At 41.5% G+C, this 24,463-nt stretch overlaps 1 protein-coding gene across 1 annotated transcript; it reads right to left on the reverse strand.

Annotated features, from left to right (window-relative positions):
- Nucleotides 1-2,139: 2,139 nt before the first annotated feature.
- ACTR10 (actin related protein 10) lies at nt 2,140-24,359 on the reverse strand. Its single transcript, XM_070749744.1, has 13 exons — nt 24,132-24,359; nt 19,668-19,740; nt 18,054-18,136; nt 16,763-16,871; nt 13,489-13,596; nt 12,745-12,812; nt 11,886-11,965; nt 11,468-11,503; nt 10,933-11,012; nt 10,761-10,834; nt 7,687-7,768; nt 4,294-4,495; nt 2,140-3,474 (listed from the first exon to the last, which is right to left on the reverse strand). Exons 1-13 carry the CDS (start codon nt 24,206-24,208, stop codon nt 3,293-3,295), a joined length of 1,254 nt encoding a protein of 417 aa, XP_070605845.1. The 5' UTR covers nt 24,209-24,359; the 3' UTR covers nt 2,140-3,292.
- Nucleotides 24,360-24,463: the final 104 nt, after the last annotated feature.

Consider the following 24,463-nt stretch of genomic DNA (forward strand, 5'->3'; position numbering starts at 1 on the left):
GGCAGAGGTGGGTTTTGAGAAGTTTACGAAAGGCAAGGAGGGTGGGGGCAATTCTGATCCCTGGGGGGAGTTGGTTCCAGAGGGCCGCGGCCGCCATAGAGAAAGCTCTTCCCCTGGATCCCACCAAATGACATTGCTTAGTTGACGGGACCCGGTTGCTGGGATTCGTGCGGCAGAAGGCGGTCCCGGAGATATTCTGGTCCAGTGCCATGAAGGGCTTTATAGGTCATAACCAACACTTTGAATTGTGACCGGAAACTGATCGGCAACCAGTGCAGACTGCGGAGTGTTGGTGAAACATGGTTTACTTGGGAAAGCCCATGATTGCTCTCGCAGCTGCATATCAGTGATGACAAACCTTTTTTGGTCCATGTGCCAAAATGGGCTTCGTGAGTGTGCTAGCAACTGTGCATGTGCACACACCCATTCCCTCCCCCACAAGCATGTGCGCACATGCCCTGCGCTGCCTCTGAATATGCGCACAATCCCCCCCGTCCCTCACCGGAGCCTGGGATGGTGCAAACAGGGCAAAGGGACAAACCGGAGTTTCAGAAAAACAGACTTCTGGTTTGCCCGGTGCTGTTTTTTGCATTCAGGTTTCAGGGAAGCTTCCTGAAACATTGGAATGCAAAAAACAGCACAACGGGCAAACCAGAAGTGCATTTTCCATACTTCTGATTTATCCATCGGGCATTTTTTTTGCATTCCGGGGCTTCAAGGAAGCTTCCCTGAATCCTCCGGAGGGCGAAATGTCCTTCCCAAAGACCAAAAATCGGCTGGCCAGCATGCACATTGGAGCTGACAGGACGCCTCATGTGCCCTCCGATATGGCCCCACGTGCCATAGGTTTGCCATCATGGTGCTATATGATGCATACATGCATATTTGCAATTTGCAAGATTACTTGCGGAACTGCCTTCTGCCGTATGAGTCCCAGCGACCGGTTAGGTCTCAGAGTCGGTCTTCTCCAGATCCTGTCAACCAATGTTGCTTGGCGGGGCCTAGGTCAAGAGCCTTCTCTGTGGGGGCCCTGGCTCTTTGGAATCAGCTCCCCCAGAGATTCACCCCCACCCTCCTTGCCTTCCATAAAAGTTTAAAGACCTCTCTGTGCTGCCAGGCTTGGGACCATGTCTGGCTGACGAATGTTATGTATGTTGATGTCTGAATGGGTACGATTGATTTTTAACAAAATTGGGGATTTCAGATTAGTTTATCTAGTTTTAATTATAGTGGTACCTCTACTTACGAACTTAACTCATTCCGTGACCAGGTTCTTAAGTAGAAAAGTTTTTAAGAAGCAGCAATTTTTCCCACAGGACTCAATGTAAAAGTAAATAATGTGAGTGATTGGGGAAACCACAGGGAGGGTAGAGACCCTGTTTCCTCCCAGGAGATTCCTAGTGAGGCCCCATGAAGGCTCTGGTATTGTATTTTATTGTTCTTATTATATGTTGTAAGCCGCCTGCCCCTGAGTCTTCGGAGAGGGGTGGCATACAAATCCAATCAATCAATCAATCAATCAATCAATCAATCAATCGGCACCAGAAGCTTTCGTTCCTAATACCATGGAAAATGTGTCTTTTCCCTTGGTCTTAGATGACCCCTGTGAAATGGTCATTCAACCCCCCAAAGGGGTCCTGACCCCCAGGTTGGGAACCACTACATTAGGGGAATATAGTAACAGATTTCCCTCTGGGTAATGTAGTCCATAACATATGACATCATCTGTGTGTTCTTATTAGCCACTGAGTATACCTAGGCAGTTGAGTAATTGTGCCATGCCCTCCAATAGCCATTTTTAAGTCTTAACAAAGGACCATGCAACAGCCTACAGATGGGAGAAGTGAATCTCTTTTCACCTACGTGTAATGGGACAGATTATGGACATAAGATTTGAGAATTTCATCTCTTGATAAGCCTATGATATGGAGATACCAGACAAAAATGTAATCTTTACGATTTACCCATTTCTGAGGAGTTTTATCTGACAGAGAAAAGCCTTTCTAAGCTTTATAGTATTATGGTATTATACGCCATCTTTCAAATCCCCCCCCAAAAAAACCCCCCCAACAACAACAAGAGGTAGAATCTGGTACATTTAAAGTTAAGAAAACCACAATAAATTCTAGAAACTGTTGCTTGAAACAGAATGAAACAAATTTTATTCAGTTTGACCCCACCAAAAACAACAACAACCGTGTAGAACTCTACAGTGAAAGCAGATACAATATGTTTCGCAGACACACATTGTGGGACACTTTAATATTTTTTAAAATTTGACAGGCCGTATCATTTCTACATGAGAATATCATAATGAAGTGTGTTTGGTGACTTGCTCTTTCATAGGAAAATCAACATAACCAAAGCCATCCATCGTTCTGGCTGCAAGTAGGATAAAAAGGAGATGGAAATTTCTGAAAATGAGGGATTTTCCTAAATGTTTATCTTTCCAAGATGCTGTGAAAATTGCTGGATTGAAGAGCAGGAAAGAATGTTTTTAAGTAAAATAAATTAAAACCGTTGAAATTAAAAATAAAAGCAACGGAGTAGACAATTAGTATTGACTGGTTAAATAAATAAATGTTTTAAACATGTGAATCAATTTTAAGCACTCTGGCTCCATCGTAGGTTGGCTTTTCATAAGGGAAAACTTCCTCTCTTTTTTTCAGGAACAGGGTTAGAATAAGCCAATCCAGAAGTCAGTGAACATTTATTCCCAGACGCCCCAGGCACCGATGATGTTAGTGGCTCTTTTAATGATTGTGAATTACAATAATTGTGGCTCTCCTAATGTGAAATACATGTTCTAATTTATACTTGGTGTTGATAATCATCAAAAAGACCCTACTTGCCATTCCTTACCTTAATAAAAGCAAGGGCCAGGATTGTTCACTAAATTTCCCAAAAAATCCTCAAACTGTTATGGACATTTTAAACATAGTTTAACAGGCATCAGATTTCAAATTAAATACAGCATTACATTTGGTGCAAGAACTCGTATGGGCAGCATCAGATAGCAAGCAAGCTTTAAAAAAAGTATCTACAGCATATACTTTAAATAACAGTAAAGGCTTGAGCACTTATGTTGATATTACTTGTGTATATAAACAAACATCACTGGGGCATCATCATAAGCCAATGTAACTGACAGAAAGAAACATAATCAACTAAAATTGTGGCCAGTGCCCCAGAATTTAACTTGTAGATTTATCCAACACATTACAGAGCTCCATAACAGTCCAACTTCAGGTAGATAAAGAAAAAAGGAAACGCCACTAGGTGAACAAAACTGTTATTTCTCTGTGGAAAAAGCCCTTTTCATCAACGGTGGAGGTGTTTTTCCTACATCAAACATCATTTCCAAAGGAGGGTTATTGAGGCAGCACCAATCAGGGATACGTCCTGTCTGGTTGTAATATTCTTTTGATACTGAGCGACTGCCAAGAATGTCCTGAAGGGCTCCAAAAATGGCTCCTGTGATACAGAATAAGACACTGGGTTTAAAACAGGGAGAAGCAAATAAAATGGTGGCAAGAGGGAAAAGGGCAATCCAAGTTTTATTTTTGTGTATTTATATTAGCCCAAGTTAAGATCTTACTGTTTTTCCCTTGTTTTACCTGACTGAGAATTTTTCATCTATATAATGATAATTGATTTAATGCTCAATTTCTACAATAAAGATTCTGAGACGGTGAATACCAATCAGAAATTAAACAGGACTATAAAAAAATACTGTATTTTTCGGTCTATAAGACAAACATAGGAAAACAGGGAAAAAAAATCTGCCTCTGTCCCCCAGCACCCATCTGGTATTCATCTGGTCTGTTTGCCATCACCGCCAGTTTGCCGCAGCCCATTCGCAGTCCATTCTCTACTGCCATCATGGCCTGTTCACTGTCGCCGTGGCCTGTTCTAGAACAGCTGATCAGCACTGCACCAGCCCCCTCCCCACTGCTGCAATATTCGATGTATAAGACGCACAAACATTTCCACCTATTTTGTGTGTGTGTGTGTTGTCTTATACTCTGAGAAATATGGTAAATATCAATTCCAAATATATTTATAGTCTCAGTAACCTGCTCCTTCCCACATAAAACAGTTGCTGGCTCTAGTTCTATACCTCAAGCCCTTTGACGAAAGAGGAAAAGTTACTAAAATGTATAAAATATATTGTGCATCAGGGCCCCTGAACCCAAACTTTCCAGCCTCTTCTAGGAGCGGCATTGCAAAAGTTGCATACTGTGCGCAGGCCCTCATAATTTCTGCTCTGTTTCCCAGCTTTTTCAGACTAACCTCCTAACCATGCCACACAGTTTGGCTTGGCTGGTGGCGTGTGCACTCGGAAGGTCTTGGAGCCCAGGATCTCCTTGTACTTGGGCTTCTCCACCAGGTACCGTATTTCCGCCATTAATCTATGCAGGAATCCTGGTAACATAGCTGTACCTCCAATTACTATTAGGTTTTCAGCCAGCTGCTTCCTAGTATCTATTGGGCACTGATAGAGAAGAAAAAGAGAAAATGTTTTAATTAAGCTACTAATTAATAAAACAACAGTATAACAAAACAACAAAGTTTAATTGTTTTTAACATCAGACTACTATTGTACACTGCTTTATTGTTGCTGTTAGCCGCCCCGAGTCTCCGGAGAGGGGCGGCATACAAATCCAATAAACAAACAAACAAACAAACAAACAAACAAACAAACAAATAAATAAAGTTGGAAGTCTAACAATGGAGGTCTTCTAGTACCCCCTGCTTAAATCAGGAAACCCTATACCAGGGATATCAAACTTGATTTGAGGGCCACATTAGATTGTGTTTGATCTCGGGGAGGTAGTGGTGAGGGGCAAAGGAACTTGGACATGGCCAGGCTGAGGGTGGCCAGCTCAACCACACTCATCAAAGCTCTGTTTTTTGGCCATGACGGCCTCCTGAAGCCCTCTGCAAGTGAAAATGGACCTCGGGGAGGCCACCTAGGCCCTGTTCAAGTTGGCAGAGGCTGCAGGAGGCTGGAGCAGCTGACAAAGGAGTCTGGGCATGCCGCATGCAGACTCCCCAAACTCCATTTTCACTGGCAGAGATGCTGCAGGCCGCTCTTTCACTGTTTCCAGGGTGGGCCCGCAGGCCAGATCTAAGCACCCTGAGGGTGTTTAGGGCCTTGAGTTTGACACCCCTGCCCTATATCATTTCAGACAAATGTTTGTCCAATCTCTTCTTAAAAACCTCACACCTGGTTCACAACTTCTGGAGGCAAGTCATGTCAGAAATATAGTGATAAATTACAGCCCGCCTTGACTATAATAAATCATTTCTGGAGGACAATAGATTGAAGAAAGAATCTGCTTTCAAATAAGGTTTCTTTTTATTACAAAAGTAAAAAAATAAGGAATTTATTTATTTATTAGATTTGTATGCCGCCCCTCTCCGTAGACTCGGAATGCCTTAGGAGGCATATAAAATGTGTCTTTACATCATGGCAGCTAACAAAGGATTAACAGTATAAAATGGAGAATCTGGAGGGGACGGATGTGATGCATGAATGATGTGGCAGGATTTTACATCATAATAGGAGGAGCTAATAAAACACACACACTGTTAACTATTAAATTACTGAATAACTCTGAATGTCTCCTCTGTCAGGAAAATAAAGCACGATCAAATATACAGCAAAATGGGAAGGCAGGTGGCTTGAAAAAAATCTCGACCTATACATGGCTTCCTACTTTAACTGCCTAATTTCTTGTGAGGTTGTCTTTATCTACCAAGGCTTCTGACACTTTCTGTATTAAATCAGACTGTGGCGTATAGCTGCTGTTGGGCAGGTGTGAGTTAGCAAGAGAGACAAAACGAGGAAAGGAAGCTGACTTGAAGAAGCCTTGAAATGCACGGGGGTACTGTGATGAGGATTAATGTATTGGCCTAGCTGTTAGCCAAGGCTGTTATGGAGCAGAGAAAAAAACATTCCCATTGGTCCAGCCTTACTTACTTACCTACCTACCTACCTACCAGATTTGTATGCTGCCCCTCTCCATAGACTCGGGGCGGCTAACAACAATAATAAGACAATGTAAACAAATCTAATATTTAAGTTAATTAAAAAACCCCAATTTAAGAAACCAATCATACATACAGACATACCATGCATAAATTTTGTACATATAGTCATGTGAAAAAGAAAGTACACCCTCTTTGAATTCCATGGATTTACATATCAAGACATATCACGAGATAGAATAGTAAAAATAATCTGGTCCTGACAGTCTCAAAATGGGTGAAGAGTGAACAATGTGGTCAGGCAGTAGGGAAATCAAGTAGAATGCTTGGCTGCATAGCTAGAGGTATAACAAGCAGGAAGAGGGAGATTGTGATCCCGCTGTATTGAGCGCTGGTGAGACCACATTTGGAATACTGTGTTCAGTTCTGGAGACCTCACCTACAAAAAGATATTGACAAAATTGAATGGGTCCAAAGACGGGCTACAAAAATGGTCTTAAGCATAAAATTTATCAGGAAAGACTTAATGAACTCAAACTGTATAGTCTGGAGGATAGAAGGGAAAGGGGGGACATGATTGAAAGATTTAAATATGTTAAAGGGTTAAATAAGGTTCAGGAGTGTTTTTAATAGGAAAGTGAACACAAGAACAAGGGGGCACAATCTGAGCTTAGTTGGGGGAAAGATCAGAAGCAACATGAGAAAATATTATTTTACTGAAAGAGATAGGGATGCTTTAATTTAGACTTTGTCCTGTCCCAGGCCAGAAACACAGAGATAGAGCGAGAGGAATTAAGTTGCAAAAGGCTTATATTTGATTTGTGCAGTTACAGCCAGGAGCAGGGTAGGCGCGTAGTAGATGCTTGGAACAAACTTCCAGCAGATGTGGTTGGTAAATCCACAGTAACTGAATTTAAACATGCCTGGGATAAACATATATCCATCCTAAGATAAAATACAGGAAATAGTATAAGGGCAGACTAGGTGGACCATGAAGTCTTTTCCTGCCGTCAATCTTCTATGTTTCTTCTGTTTCTTAAAAAGCTTAAAAGTAGGTAAATGCAACCTCAGATGAACAACAACACATGACATATTATACCATGTATTTTACAAAAAGCAAGTCATAATGGAAAAGCTACATGTGAAAAAAAAAGTACACCTGATGATTCTATAGCATAAAGAAGCAAAGAGGCATAAAAGCTTGTCTGTTGGTCTGAGCCTGGCAATTTGCCTGCAAACGTTTCATCACCATTTGAGGAGACATTGTCAGTGTCTCTGTATGCACTGACAATGTTTCCTCGAATGGTGAGGAAATGTTTGCAAATATGTGCATAACTGCACCAGAGTGTCTTGTGTTGCCTGTCCTAATGTTTCTCTTTTACTAGCATCATTTATATAAATATGATATCTTTGGATGCCACCATTATGTACTTGACAAAACAAACAAACAAAGGAAAATAAAGAAATAAATTGCCAAGGTCGAAGTTTAGCCCAACTACAAATCTGAGCTACTTATATTCAAATACATTTCAGGCATAACAGCCTCCACAGCCTTGGTTTCTCTGTGTCATCATCACTCTTGTGGTCCTATGTTACTCATGTCAGGGTGTCTGGGTAAAAAAAAAAGGTGTTAACAGAGCTTGCACACACATGCTGTCTCTCACACAAATAACCTTATCCAAATTGTGCTACCTCCATAAGAGAGTCCAATATTAAAGTAGCCACGGATTTCTCTTCATTGTCCTGCACAAAGAGGACTTCGACAACGGAATCTCTGTGCGGGGGGAAAAAAAAGCCTCGAGTCATTTATTTAGTTGTTATATTTATTTATTAAATATGTTCGTCACCTGTCTCTCCACGAGGCAACTCTAGGCAACTTACAATGTTAATACACAGAGAAGGAAGATTGAATATGTTCAGGAATCTGTCCTAGCTACCCAACTGATTTGAAAAGGATTATACTGACTTTAGAGAAAAGTACACAATCTTGTGTCACGCTGTATGCAGGCCACAATGAGTTCAGACACAGCCTACATCTGTGATAGCAAACCTATGGCACACATGCCAGAGGTGACATACGCACTGTCACCAAATGCTCTTCTGATTTCCGGTGTTGGTCAGCTGATCTTTGTGGGCACTGCAGCGCTGAAAAATGGCCCCAAACCAGGCCGTTTCTTGGGGGGGGGGGGGGACATTTTCAGGCCATTTTCTGACCCATTTTCAGGCCATTTTGGGGGGCCAAAGATGGCTCCCCCAAATGACCTGAAAATGCCCCCCTCCATGGCCCCAAAACAGGCATGCACATGCCAGCCAGCTAGTCTTTGGTTTCTGGTGCTCCGGCGCGGACACACTGGGCAGGTGGTCTTCGGGTTTTGAGTCATCCGGCATGTGCACATGCATGCCTTTATGGGGAAGGTTGTTGAGAAGGTGGTGGCACTCCAGCTCCAGCGGTCCTTGGAAGAGGCCGATTATCTAGGTCCCCAGAAGTTGGGTTTCAGGCCCGGTTACAGCACGGAAACCGCTTTGGTCGCGTTGATGGATGATCTCTGGCGGGCCCGGGACAGGGGTTTATCCTCTGTCCTGGTGCTCCTTGACCTCTCAGCGGCTTTCGATACCATCGACCATGGTATCCTTCTGCACCGGCTGGAGGGGTTGGGGGTGGGAGGCACTGTCCTCCAGTGGTTCTCCTCCTACCTCTCTGGCCGGTCGCAGTCGGTGTTAGTGGGAGGTCAGAGGTCGGCTCCTAGGTCTCTCCCTTGTGGGGTGCCTCAGGGGTTGGTCCTCTCCCCCCTGCTATTTAACATCTACATGAAACCGCTGGGCGAGATCATCCAAGGACATGGGGTGAGGTATCATCAATATGCTGATGATACCCAGCTCTACATCTCCACCCCATGCCCAGTCAACGAAGCAGTGGAAGTGATGTGCCGGTGCCTGGAGGCTGTTGGGGCCTGGATGGGTGTCAACAGACTCAAACTCAACCCGGATAAGACGGAGTGGCTGTGGGTTTTGCCTCCCAAGGACAATCCCACCTGTCCGTCCATTACCCTGGGGGGGGGGGGGAAACTATTGACCCCCTCAGAGAGGGTCTGCAACTTGGGCGTCCTCCTCGATCCACAGCTCACATTAGAAAACCATCTCTCAGCTGTGGCGAGGGGGGCGTTTGCCCAGGTTCGCCTGGTGCACCAGTTGCGGCCCTATCTGGACCGGGACTCATTGCTCACAGTCACTCATGCCCTCATCACCTCGAGGTTCGACTACTGTAACGCTCTCTACATGGGGCTACCTTTGAAAAGTGTTCGGAAACTTCAGATCGTGCAGAATGCAGCTGCGAGAGCAGTCATGGGCTTACCTAGGTATGCCCATATTTCACCATCACTCCGCAGTCTGCATTGGCTGCCGATCAGTTTCCAGTCACAATTCAAAGTGTTGGTTATGACCTTTAAAGCCCTTCATGGCATTGGACCAGAATATCTCCGCCTTCTGCCGCACGAATCCCAGCGACCGATTAGGTCCCACAGAGTGGGGCTTCTCCGGGTCCCGTAAACTAAACCTATGTCGGTTGGCGGGCCCCAGGGGAAGAGCCTTCTCTGTGGCGGCACCGGCCCTCTGGAACCAGCTCCCCCCGGAGATTAGAACTGCCCCTACTCTTCCTGCCTTCCGTAAACTCCTTAAAACCCACCTTTGCCGTCAGGCATGGGGGAACTGAAACATCTCCCCCTGGGCATGTTTAATTTATACATGGTATGCTTGTGTGCGTGTCTGTTAGTATATGGGTTTTTTTTTTAAAATCTTCAAATATTTTAAATTTAGTCGGATTATTTATGATTTGTTCCACTTGTTGTGAGCCGCCCCGAGTCTTCGGAGAGGGGCGGCATACAAATCCAAATAATAAATAAATAAGATAAAATAAAATAAATAAATGTACATTCTGGCTTGGGCACTTGATACCGAAAAGGTTTGCCATCACTGGCCTACATCAAGCCCCACCCTCCCATTCTATCAAATTTGTTGGCCCAAATGTACCTGATCTATCTTTTCTCACTTCCCTACCCACTCTGACTCAGTGCTGTACTTTGCACCCGTTGCCTAATTAATTAATTAATTAATTAATTAATTAATACTGCAAACGAGTGGACCGCATCAAAACGTTTAAAAAGTAGTGATAGTACAAAAATTAAGTAAATGTTATTGCTGTTTGGGATGGAAGTCAAGTAGAGATGAGTAGGAAGGAAGATTCACAAATCCACAAAAATTGGACTGCCATCTGGTTGGAATGGTGTAGAGTTAATTAATTAGAGTTAAAAGGGACCTTGTAGGTCATTAAGTTTAACCCCCTGCTCAAACAGGAAACCCTACACCATTCCAACCAGATGGCAGTCCAAATTTTGTTGGGAGTTGCCTAAGATCACAAGAAAAGACAAATTTCCTATGTTGGTGCCTTGGAATATATTTTTACAATCCAAACAATCAGGAGTTTACAGTGGGAGTGTCCCTCTGGCCTTCTTTCCAATCAGTTTAAAGATCTGTTGGGAGAATTGCCACTAGACTTATGGTTGGGGGTCACCACAACATGAAGAACTGTATTAAGTGATTGCGGCATTAAAAAAGGTTGAAAACCACTGCTTTAACACATTCTGAATAAGAGTAGCTTGGACATCTATACATTCTGGTCTTGCCTAACAAACAACATCCTGTTAAGAGGGACTAAAAAAAATGTAATTGTCACTGCAAAAGCAATGCAACATAGTGAACATATTGCTAACCTGATTGATCCATTGATATGCAAAATCTTCTCTCCATCCAGTGGATAGTCTACATCAGGTGGTGGAGTTGGACGCTACAAAGAATAGACACACACTCGGTAAATGAAACATTAAATTTAAGTTTAAGTTTAAATTTAAATTTAATTGAATCTTCTGTTTATTTCCAACATACCTCAGCGCTATCATCCATATCAAACTTGGCTGCCTGAATTTTCAGTCCCCGCTGGAGGTCACTCACAAAACAAGTGCGAACTTCAGGGAGAGATAAAAATAGCCTTTAGATTATCCTCCTTCGATATTCGTAAGTCTCTTGTGAGGTTTCTCCAAAAGAAATAATTTTGTACTGATATGATCTATCTTTTTGAATTATTTCCCTTTGCAGAGACTGATAATAAGCCTGCTAAGTGAGATGCATATCATGATAGCAAGATTTGGAGCAAAATTTTGGGAGAATGGATATAATTGGCAGATTGTTCATTATGCACTGTGAATAAGAATGTAACATGAAACAGCTGGTTTGCCAGATGGTAAGGAAAATTACACCTCCAAATGTCTGGGGCTGCAATATTAGCTATTGCTGTTCAGATATATTTATGGAAGAAATGAATTTAAAGTTATCCCACTATTTTGTGAAAGTCTATTTCCATGCATTTAAAGTTTTCAGGACAAAAACCAAATAAAAGTTTGTATGAAAAAATGTATTTTACCCTTTATGTCTTCTACTATGTCTTCTGGGACAGAACCTGAAATAGCAGAAATGCAATACATTTTGAATTAACACCTACCAAGGATACAAAATTCAAATACAGACCATTCTGACAATTAAAGTGCAAGTCAACTAAAAAAATTCTGCTTTAATGCCAATTAAACACACATAAATTAATAATGGTTCAGGGATAAGGTTGCAACCAAGATATTTAAGGGTTTAGAGTGGAATACATTGAAATCAAGCATAACAATACTTTCTGGAATTAACACATTATTAGAAATGACATTCAGCATTGAAATTACAGCTTCTTAGGCCATGATTTGTCTGTCTGTCCTTCCTTCCCTCCCTCCCTTCCATCCATCCATCCATCCATCCATCCATCCATCCATCCATCCATCTCCCAGCAGATATCTTACCCATCACTGAAGTAAGGCATTGTCCTTTAGTGACTCCTGTATCTACTGTGCTTTGGTCCAGCAACTGGTACTCTAGTTCTCTAGAGAGTATTAAGGGGGAATAGGAGATATTTAGGAAATCTCTGGCATTCCTCCATCCCACATGCATTTGTACAACAGATGATTTTCAGCCTTGTGGCTTCATTAAATATGTAATGGCTAACATACAGTACAGGAAACATTTTAGAGAAAAGCCAATTGAAATGCAACATTTTCAGCCCTCTTAACTGAAAGTGCTATGCCTGCTCATTTATACCGAAGAACAATAAAGAACTATGGTAATCTATAGTCATTAATGGCCTCCTCCTTGTATGAGCTTGATCATCTTCTGCATGCTGTCTATATTTATTACATTTTCTAAAAGTTAATCCCAATTATCCACTGTATGTAAAAGCAAAAGGCTCAGATTCCAATATTACTATATGCATGAAATATTTTTCTTATATAATATCTAACTTTTATTTATGTAAAAAAAAAGTAGGCTACCAAGTATCCACCCAATATCATGGACTACAATTAACATATTTCCCTTCCCTCTACCTATGTAACCAGAACTGATTAGAGTCAAGATCCAAATTGTCTGCTTCTCTTCCAAACACTTGTAGGACGGACAAAATCCCAGTTTAGCCTGTTCCCCATCTGGCAAAATCATATTACTCTGAACCAGTGTTTCTCAACTTCAGCAGCTTTAAGTTCTTAATTCCGTCCCAGAATTTGGGGAATTGAAGTCCGCCTATCTTAAATTTGTTGAGGCTGAGAAATACTGCCAAGGTAGTTGATCTTTCCTCAACAAATGCCTTAATATTTGCTATTCGCTTACTTGTGAATGGCTTTTCCTCCCAAAGGAAGAGCATCCCAGCAACTGAGTACAGGAATCCCTTCATAAATCTTGAAATAGTTAAGGTTGTTTTATTCAAAAGATGAAATACAAGCATCACACACAAATGTACAATTGCAGAAGAGAAAATTCAATAAGGGGAAGCCAGATTTGCACAATTGATTTAAATGTAATGTTGGCTTAACAATCAAGACAAAAAATGTAAAATGGGACACAACTCATTTAACAACTACTTTGCTTAGCAATGGAAATTATTATTATTATTATTATTTTTTATTAGATTTGTATGCCACCCTTCTCCGAAGACCCAGGGCTGCTGGGAGGGGGGGGGGCAATTGTGGTTGTAAATTGAGGACTACCTCTTCATTTTATTTCCCTTTCATACTGCAGAATGTCTGGAGAATATTTTTAATGTAAAGCAGGGCTGTCAAATCCAATCGTATTGCGGGCCATTTCGTGATGCATCGCAATGTTGTTTGGCTTTGTGGAACCAGGGTGGGCGTGGCCCGTACGGACTGTACGTGGCCTGCGGGCCACCTGTTTCATAGTCCTGGTTTAAAGTGTAGATTAGCTTAAATAAAATAGGGTATTTGACAAGGAAAGTAGGATATTTGACATGGAAAACCTTTTGCCCAGAAACGTAGTGAGTTCTGGGGACTCCATTTTGTCATGCTTACGGTACTTGCTTCCTGACTGATAGGATTAAAAGAGATTTTAAAAAGATACAGGTAACACCAGGCTTTCCATATAACCACAATCTAATACCATTGCAGAATTAATTCCAAGTGTTAGAAGAGACATCAGATGACTTGGTGCAAACAACACTGAAGGAACCTAGAAGGAATAGAGAAGTACAATTTTTAAGAATATTCTGCAAATTCTGTGATGATTTGGACACACTGCCATTATCATCTGTATGCAGGAAATCCCACATTCAATATAACCTGAACTCCTGCCTATGGAAAGTCTGTTCCTTGAACTTGGACCTGCTTTTGGACCAAGTTCAAGGATCCAACTTGGAGCACCCACCATGTTGAGATTTTTGTGCTCTTTTCCAACAATGCTTCTGCCTCTTACTTTGGATTTTTGATTATTTGAAACCCCTTCTAGGCCAAACTTCCAAGGAATTTGAGACTACTCAAAGCTGCATGTGACAACATACACGCCTACCCTGCTCCTGGCTGTAACTGCACAAATCAAATATAAGCCTTTTGCAACTTAACTCCTCTCTCTCTCTCTCTCTCTCTGTTTCTGGCCTGGGACAGGACAATCTAAATTAAAGTATCCCTTGATACAAGGCTATGTATCTTGTGTTTTGTAACTGAATGTTTGCACTAAAGGAAACAGGGGTCCCCAACCTGTGGGCCACGCCTATTGGCCACAAGTCACACGAGTAGCTTGTGGCCCCACTTGTGCAAGCAACATGGGTTTACGTCTCTATACATGCCTGCCCTTCCCACAAAACCATCCCCTTTCTCCCCTCCATGCACTCCAAGCTGCTAACTCAGAAAGATTAGGGAACTCTGCCATATATAACCCTCAACCTATAACAGCAATCCTTGCCATACTGTTCCTATTAAATAAATCCCATGGTTGCTGGATGAGGCAACTTCCTATTGACTTCCGACAAATGGGGATGCCAGCATACGTGGCAAGGTTTGTGGAGATTACAAGTCTCAGGTGGCTTGCAAGCAGCCCATCAGGCAAGTAAGTGGAAGAAGGGGCAAGGCCAAGAGCGCAGCGGCACAGACTTCCCCGTGCATCGCAGGGGAATCCCAAATGCCAGCTGCCTGGAGACCTGGTACAAATCAGTATCAAGTCAGAACCACCCTGGAGGGGGGGGGAGAGGCATCTGTTGGTGGACTGGGGGAAAGGTGAGAAAACCCCCCAGGGAACCTATGTAGGCCTCTCGGAAAGTGGCTGTGGAAGACGACCAGCTGTCATTATTAATTGTGGCGGTCACAAATGGACTGATAGATTGAAAAGATTGTGAGACACCTGTGTTAACAAAATCAAAGCGCAATTGCTGGAGAGAGAGGGAGAAGTGCTGAAACTCAATCTGTATAGTCTGGAGGACAGAAGGAAAAGGGGGGACATGATCGAAACATTTAAATATGTTAAAGGGTTAAATAAGGTTCAGGAAGGAAGTGTTTTTAATAGGAAAGTGAACACAAGAACAAGGGGACACAATCTGAAGTTAGTTGGGGGAAAGATCAAAAGCAATGTGAGAAAATATTATTTCACTGAAAGAGTAGTAGATCCTTGGAACAAACTTCCAGCAGATGTGGTTGGTAAATCCAAAGTAACTGAATTTAAACATGCCTGGGATAAACATATATCCATTGTAAGATAAAATACGGGAAATAGTATAAGGGCAGACTAGATGGACCATGAGGTCTTTTTCTGCCGCCAGTCTTCTATGTTTCTAAGCTGGTGAGTGTTTGGCCGACTTAACGACTAAAAAGAAAAAAATTAAAAACTTGAAAGGGGATAAAAGAATTTCAAAATGGAGAAATCGGCTATCTAGCAATTGGAAAGATCACAGAGAAACTAAAAGGAATTGGATTAAAAGCCCAATTCTGAGGACGTTTTTATAATAGACGGTAGAAATGATAGTGATTGGAAAAACAAAAATTTGAAGAGGCAAGGAAGTGGTGCCTGATGGGTAGGGAAGGGACTAAGGCGATGCACAAAATGATATGGAAGGACTAGGAGAGGGTGTGCAGGAATATGCAAGGGTGGCACAATGAGGCTTAAAGGCAGTGCTTGACAGAGGCAAAACAAAGGTCAGGGAGAATGCACAGAGAGTTGCAGCATAGCACATGGAGGGTGTGAAGCAAGGCTTGTGGAAGGTGCATGACGGAAGCACAGTAAGAACTGGGCAGCACTGCACAAGGAAGGCATGGCAAGGCTTGGGGAAGGCGCATGAGTGGTTGGCGTAAGTCCAGAGAGGCTGGGAGATGGTGTGTGAGTGGGAAGGACTTACTCCAGCAACTTAGAAACATAGAAACATAGAAGACTGACGGCAGAAAAAGACCTCATGAACCATCTAATCTGCCCTTATACTATTTCCTGTATTTTATCTTACAATGGATATATGTTTATCCCAGGCATGTTTAAATTCAGTTACTGTGGATTTACCAACCACGTCTGCTGGAAGTTTGTTCCAAGGATCTACTACTCTTTCAGTAAAATAATATTTTCTCATGTTGCCTTTGATCTTTGATCTTTGAACTTGTGACCTTCCCTGCCAAATTCCCCACTGAGTGTCCTTGGAAGCAGGCAGGGAATAATAATTAATAATAATTTATTGGATTTGTATGCCACCCCTCTCCGTAGACTCAAGCCGGCTAACAACAATGATAAAAACAGCATGTGACAATCCAATAATAAAACAACTAAAAACCCTTATTATAAAACCAAACATACAGACAAACATACCATGCATAACTTGTAATGGCCATGGGGGAAGGAATATCTCAACTCCCCCATGCCTGGCGCTATAAATGAGTCTTGAGTAGTTTACGAAAGACAGGGAGGGTGAGACAGGGAGGGTGGGGGCAACTCTAATCTCCGGGGGGAGTTGGTTCCAGAGGGCTGGGGCCGCCACAGAGAAGGCTCTTCCTCTGGGGCCCGCCAAACGACATTGTTTAGTCGACGGGACCCGGAGAAGGCCCACTCTGTGGGATCTTATTGGTCGCTGGGAAGGCAGCAATTGTGATGATAGAGCTCTATAATGTGTCATTAGTGCAAACCAGTTGCCAAGCACCTAGACAGGGGTCATGGGATTGGGAGCGGGTGTTCTGGTATGTCTGGAACTCTAAGGATCAGTCATAACCATTAGTTGATCACATGTTGAGGACTGCCTTCCACAGATTCAGAATTTAGGACCCCTTAGGGACTGGGAAATATGACTGTTTTAATCACAGGCGAGTAAAGAAAACCTGACAACTGTTAAAACTGTCAGCTATAGAAAGCAAGTTGGAATGTGTTACTGTACCTCAAAATACTTGAATAGAACTTTTGTGAGCGTCTCTCTGAAATGAGAAGGGCACAATACAGATTCCACGATCACAACCCGACGGTCTCGTGGGTTTACCAGCAAATGCCTGAAAAATAAATGAATGTGATCAGAAAATCAAATAATACAATTTGTCATTGTGTACAAATTTATTATTTGTGCAGTTTTCAAGCAGATTGCAATCTTAGGTAGAATTGCTTAGTTTAGGATGGATTATTGTCCCTATAGCTTTTTATTAATGATTATTGTAACTTTTCTCAATGCCTTGTGATATGAGCTGTTTATAAATCCATGAATGAATAAAATAAATTACAATGGAATAAATTTACCTAAGTACAATGAGGCTTAACTCTTGAATAGATATACAAAACAGATGAGAACTAAAACAATGAGCAATACCAGGTATTGGAATATTGACTCAAAGGTCAGAATTTCGGTTGGAAGGAGATATACTCCCCTCCTATTTTAATTGGCTTTCGATGAATCTTCTACAATGGAAAGATTACCACATGCCTGAATTTCAGAGAAGCAAGTACATGCATATTGAGGTTGATATTTAATTTCAGATATATTTGCCTATATTCATTTTTTGTAGTGTTGAAGAGGAATCCAGATTTGAAGGGAGAAAAATGATTCAGAATAAGCAGAGGTAAACTCCTTAAAAAAAGCTTTATCTTAGCTAGAAAGCAGTTACAAAATCCTAGAAAGATCTGTGCTTGATGTTCATGTACATGCATGAACTTATATTGCAAACCACATCTTGTCTCTTTTTATTTTTGGAAACGTTCTTAAAAAGAAAGGCATTCTGTCTTCTTCAAGCCAGAATGATAATTTTATAAAAGCCTTGAAAAAATAATCTTATGGCTGGGACCTAAAAGCAAACCAAAATGATTATAATAAATATTTATATTGTTTGATGTTTTAGAAGGTGAGCAAGCATATCCTTATTAGATATCAAAAAGTCTGATACAACTTTAATATTACATACTACAGATTTTGGATAGTAGCTATGTAGTAGTATCAAATCCTAGGGTAGAAATGGAAGCTTTGTAATACATAACACAGCTACAATAATATTTTACGTAATCCAATATCTAAACAATCTCTTTGCAAAATTTGGGACTACCCACCCGAACAGCCGCCCCAAGTCTTCGGAGAGGGTTGGCATACAAATCTAATAAATAATAATAATAATAATAACAACAACAACAACTATAACAATAACAACAACAACTCATCACAGAAATATTTAGTGCAGTAAATCTCCTACCTGAAATAAAGCATGTGAATGAATTCCTTCAGGTATGAATACAATTCTTCTGTATTGATGTTATATTGAACAACTCTGATAGGCTGTGAATTGTTTAAAAAATGAAGTTTTAAGTATTTTACATTTTTTTTAGCATATGTTAATTATTGTATGAACACACAATCGATTTAAGTTATAATAGATTTATAAATTTTATGAGCTTTTTGGGGAATGAGCTGTTGGGGAATGCCCCGCCTGGGAGATGGGGGAGAGTAACTGCAGGAGATCCAGAACTGACTCTCCCTAAACTCCATGGAACCTAATCTATCTCTCCTGGAGGCAAGCAGTCTGGGAAGATTCCTGTATTACAGGCAGAATACAATAAAGTAGTTAGCTTAAACTCAATAAATTGTCAATCTTGTTGTTGTGCTTAACAATATTACATATTAATAATCCAATGCTACCAGCAAGGGCTCTTTATCTCAGCCTGGCACTTTGTGCATATTTATAATATTACTCAGAGAGGGGCGTCATACAAATCTAATAAATAATAATAATATGACTTCTATGACTATCAAATTTTAGATGGGAGATTGTACAATGTTATGATTGCCAGACTGCTACCAAGGAAGTTGCTTGTAGGGCTTACATATGGAGCCATGTTTTGCCATGTTCTGCCTTTACTGCAGCTTCCTGACCCGAATATAGTTTTCAATAAGGACATTGAGCTATTCTGAGTTTCCTATTTTCCTAACCAGTTTCCATAGCTTGAAGTGGTCAAAACAATAAAATGAAACACATATTGACATTTCAATTTCTTTTCCCAATATGAAAGAAATGTCAAATGTTTAAAGAAGTTCCACCTGCAATAAAATGTAATCTTAATGAAAACATTTGAATGAAAATGAAAACTTGCATTATTAGGACTTTTTAATTTTAAAGCAACCATAAATAGAGTACTATAAATAGTGGTAAACAGGACAAGAGTGATACTTCTGACCTACGAGGAAAGACCAAATTACCAGAGACCTAATACTTCAAGGATAAGACTCCTAACAAATTATTATTATTATTATTATTATTATTATTATTAATATTATTATTATTAATATTATAAATTATTATTGACCTTTGTTGCTAATAAATCAATATTTAAGTATTTGTAACCTATGTATTCCTGAAACCTTTACTGTCATTTCTTGGCTTTACTGTAACAATAGATACATAATTCAATCAATACACTTACACAATTGTTTGGATCCTTTCTGATTCTTTTGGTACCTTCACTTGTTGCTGTTTCTACCCCATAAGTTACTTAGAATGTATCATGTCTCTTATTTTACAGTCTTTTCCAAAACCATTCTGAAAACCTGGGAAATCCCTTTCCATATTGGACTCTAACCTGCACTGGATGATTCTAAATATTTTGCTAGCATGGGAAATTAAATATACTGTTTGATAACCTGCATACTGTGTTGTATTACTGTTGTATTAATAGGTAGACAGAACTTTTCTAATCTGTTAGCCACATTCTCCAGATTTGCGAGCATAGTTAAGAATATTTACTGATTTGCCATTGGCAATTTCCACCATTTGTTCTGATACTCACATAATTATATTTTCTTAAAATATTACCTTTGAAACATCAGGTCTCTTTATTTCACTAGGTATGACACACCTGGGTCCTGTTTCTCCTGCAAAGCCACATCTGGAAAAATTAAAAATATTAGAATACATACAAACGCAAAACAACAAAATAGCAGCACCAATCTGATAATCCTACTAAGAACCAATTTAAATACTTCACGCCAGTAGCAAACTAAAATTAAAATTTTCTGAATCCAAAGTAACATTAAAAACAACCTAAGAACTTTTATATATTTAAGAGCATTGGAACATTTCCCCCTTGTTATTTTGCAGTACAGTATAGCAGATATTCTACAACTATACTTCAGTGAAGAACGTGATATTTAAAATATCATTATAGGCATGGTTTAGGGGAAAAAACCTCAGCTGGAGATTTAAAAATGTATGGCTTTAAAAATAGAAAAGACTAATTAAAAAAATTGATGGTGTTAATTCAACCCACTTTAACAAAATAAATTAATATACCCTACTAGATTAACAGACTTTTATGGTTCACGTTATTCTCGATCATGATTGATGGCTCTTCTAAGGCTAAATCTAAGAATTTATCTTTTGTAGCCATTGCAACAATGACTAGCTGGGATTTTAAAAGAACAATTAGCTGTAATTTCAAGTTTTGAATAAGTGATAATCAGAAACACTGATTAGTACGGTAAACTGCACTATAAAGCTAGGGCTAAGTATTCTGTTAACATAGTGAGTGGCTGGGTTTACATTTCATACTACCAGAAGTGTCAAACTGGTGGCCTGTGGGCTGAATGCATCACCTGAAGGCCACACCCACCCCAGCTCCATGAAGGGGAAAAATATGCTATGTGACAGCAACATGACACTTTGTGAGTTTGACACACGTGTACAAAACCAAACACTCACATTAATTAATGTGATGTATAACTTCAGTCATTTTAAGCCATGATATAGCTTCAAATTGTATGAATCTGCAATACTATATTTTCCCACCATAGCTTATGCCTTATGCAATTCAGTTACAATAAGTCTGCTTTACATGACACAGGACAAATAGAATTTTAAACCCAGATTCTTTACACACAACTTACTCAGATAACAGGAATTCAGTTCATTTTTCTCTTTCCCTTCTCTTTTATAATAGAGTGCGCAATAGTGGGTTCTAAATCCCTTTATTACTGGTTCGTGAATGCTCATGGAGACTCCTGCCACTGCTACCAGTTCTTAGAACCAGGCCGAACTGGGAGCAAGCCACTGCTGAGTGTGCATTTTATAGTGTACCAATACATAAGTGTATTGATATTACCTAGATTAGTAATAAAACATCTGGAAAAAAACCAAGTCCAGAGAGCACAGCACTATACTGTGCACCACATTGCATAAGCAATGTGTCTCAATCTGGAATGTTTCTGGGTAAAATTAGGCATGATTCCTCCCTGGTCAATCAATAAGTAAAAGTTTCAGCATTGGAACTCTGTGATTAGGTTTGTCCCTAGACTAAATATGGTGGTTAGCTAAGGTAATGTAGCTTCTTCTCTGGCAATGTTACACTGCTAACCAGAGCATACAAAACATTTGCTAGACCAACTCTGGAATACAGCTCAACTGTCTGGAACCCGTACTGCATATTGAACATTAATACAATTGAGAGAGTCTAGAAATATTACACAAGAAAAGTCCTCCACTCCACCAGACTTGAAATTTTGGGCTTAGAAAACCTAGAGCTACATCACCTTCTATCTGATCTAAATGTAGTTCATAAAATCATCTACCACAATGTCCTACCTAGCAATAAAAACTTCAGCTTCAACCGCAACAATACACAAGCACACAATAGATTCAAACTCAATGTAAACTGCTCAAAACTCGACTGCAGAAAGTATGACTTCAGCAACAGAGTGATCAATGTCTGGAATGCAATACTTGACTCTGTAGTTTCTTCCCCAAACCCCAAAAACTTTAACCTTAGACTGTTTACTGTCAACCTCACCCCATTCCTAAAAGGACTGTAAGGGGCATGCATAAGCACACCATTGTCCTACTGCCATTTATCTGTATTTATCTGTATTTATCTTATATATGTTCTAACTAACTAACTAACTAACTAACTAACTAACTAACTAACTAACTAACTAACTAACCAATTATGATTGATAGCTGTGATTTTGGAAATTCAGCAATTAAATTCAATAAATTGTAGTTCAATTAACTGTAAACATATTGTACAAAGTCTTAGTCAAGAACTCTCAAGAATTAAAGGACAAATTGGATACAGATTATTTTGAAACCTGGAATAAATTATATACATTGGATAGAGAGGAAAATCAAGATTAAAGGCTAGAAAGTATGATGGAGAAGTTATAAATCAATTGGCGCTTAAATAGATATTGGAAAATTAATGGGGGGGGGGGAGGAATAACCAGGGGTGAGCTGCTGCCTGGAGGGTGGGGAATGCAGTGGGGGTAGCGAAAATGGAGCTCCACTCAAGAGCACCCAATTTGCACTGAAAGATGTTGAAAGAAAATGCAGGGCGCCCGGCATAAGCCATGCCCACAGTGTGGTAGTAAAATCTTTGGTAGCTCTTCACTGGGAATAACCAAAGTACAGTATACAGTGATCCCCCGATCATTGCGAGGGTTCCGTTCCAGGACCCCTAGCAATGATCGGGTTTTCGCGAAGTAGCGCTGCGGAAGTAAAAACACCATCTGCGCATGCGCAGATGGTGTTTTTACTTCCGCAGCGCTAGCGAGGAGCCGAAGATTGGGGTTCCTGGGAAGGGGACTCAGCTGGGAAGCGGCGCTGGGGTTTCCCCACCGCCCACGCAAACTCTTCGCTGCCGCTCGCCCGCCCTTCGCCCGTCCACGCCGCTCGCTCGCGCCGCTTCCCAGCTGAGTCCTGAAGCCAATTCGCTTCAGGACTCAGCTGGGAAGCGGCGCGAGCGAACGGCGTGGGCGGGTGAGCCGCGGGCGCGTGGGCAGGCAGGCGGCGGACAAGCCGTTCGCTCGCGCCGCTTCCCAGCTGAGTCCTGAAGCCAATTCGCTTCAGGACTCAGCTGGGAAGCGGCGCGAGCGAACGGCGTGGGCGGGCGAAGGGCGGGCGAGCCGCGGGCAGGCAGGCGGCGGACAAGCCGTTCGCTCGCGCCGCTTCCCAGCTGAGTCCTGAAGCCAATTCGCTTCAGGACTCAGCTGGGAAGCGGCGCGAGCAAACGGCGTGGGCGGGCGAGCGGCAGCGAGGAGTTTGCGTGGGCGGTGGGGAAACTCCTCGCTGATGCCCGCCGCTTGCCCTCCCGCCAGCAAGAGGGGGAAGACCCAGGGAAGCCGCCCAGCAGCTGATCTGCCCGGCGCCATCTACGCATGCGTGCCCATAGAAAAAAAGGGCGCGCATGCGCAGATGGTGTTTTGACTTCCGGGTTGAAAAATCGCGATTTAGCCCGTTCGCAATGATCGGGATCGTGATACCCGGGGGATCACTGTATACCGAATGGACCGTCATGTACCTTTTCTTTTTGCTATCCATCTGTATTATATTATATAGTTATGTACTGTATATGTTATGTTTTTAAATGTATTATAAATAAATAATTATAATAATAAAAAAGAACTCTCAAACTAAATTATTTCACTGCAGCTTCCGTAAAGCTTTAAAGACCCATCTTTGCCTGCAGGCCTGGGGCGATTGAAATTTTTATAGCTTGCCCTACCCAATGAATGAATGTTTGATGCATGATGTCTGAATGATGTCTGAATCTGTTTGGTTGGTTTTTAAACTAAGGGGATGTTTAGTTGTAATTTATATAGATTTCTATCATCTGTATATTACTTGTTGTAAGCTGCCCTGAGTCCCAGGAGAAGGGCGGCATAGAAATCGAATGAATGAATGAATAAAAACATAAGAAGAGCCCTGCTGAATCAGGCCAAAGCCCATCGAATCCAGCATTCTGTGGCCCACAGTGGTCCATGGGGATCTTGAGCAGAAAGAGAAGGCAAGACCCTCCCTTTCCCTTGACCCCCAACAAATGGTACCCAAGGGAATTCTGCCTGCCTCAACCAACTTAGAGGCGGCACTAGGGCATCCATTTCATGAATGAATAAATAAATAAATAAATAAGATTCAGTATAATGCGGTTCAATTTTGAGCTAACGTATATAAAACAGCTATTAGGGATAGAAAGAAGCAGTTCACGGCCAACGATTGGGGGATGCAACCAGCACTTTATTTATTCAACGAAGCACGGCTAAGGACCCCGATCAGTCATGAATGAGTAAAACTTATCCCTTCATTCAACCACTTGGGAAAAAACGGAGGCGATGGTGGCGGCGGAATACAACCGCAACCGCGCAACAGGAGCAAAGAGTGCGTAGCAACATACGATATAAAACCAACTGATAGGTAAAATACGAGGGCGGGAGAGAAAACAGGTGCACAGTCACAAAAATATAAAGCGATTTGGCAGAAAGAAAGAAAGAAAAGGAAGCGAGATCTTACTTGGTGAAGGCCGCGCCCAGATCGATCACCACGGCGGTTTTTTCCCCGCCGGTGCCGAGACCCTCGTAAAGCGGCATTGCAGCGGCTCCCTCGCTGAGAGGGGGAAAAGGATGAGCCAACAAAAGAACCAAAAATGGGATAGGGAAAAAAAATACAGTACAAGAAAAATGAGGGCTTTCTTTCCCGGCCGGCGCGTGACGCTGAATGGCCGAGAGAGGCAGGCGGGGGCCTTCCATTGTGGTTGGCGCGCAAATAGGTTGTCTGTTTTGGCGCCTGGTCTCAGAAATTATTTGGCGAGTGTGTAGATTGCTCGTACGGCAGGTTTTTTTCTT

This window comes from Erythrolamprus reginae, chromosome 1, assembly GCF_031021105.1.
Source record: "Erythrolamprus reginae isolate rEryReg1 chromosome 1, rEryReg1.hap1, whole genome shotgun sequence".
In the NCBI taxonomy this organism is placed as follows: Eukaryota; Metazoa; Chordata; class Lepidosauria; order Squamata; family Dipsadidae; genus Erythrolamprus; species Erythrolamprus reginae.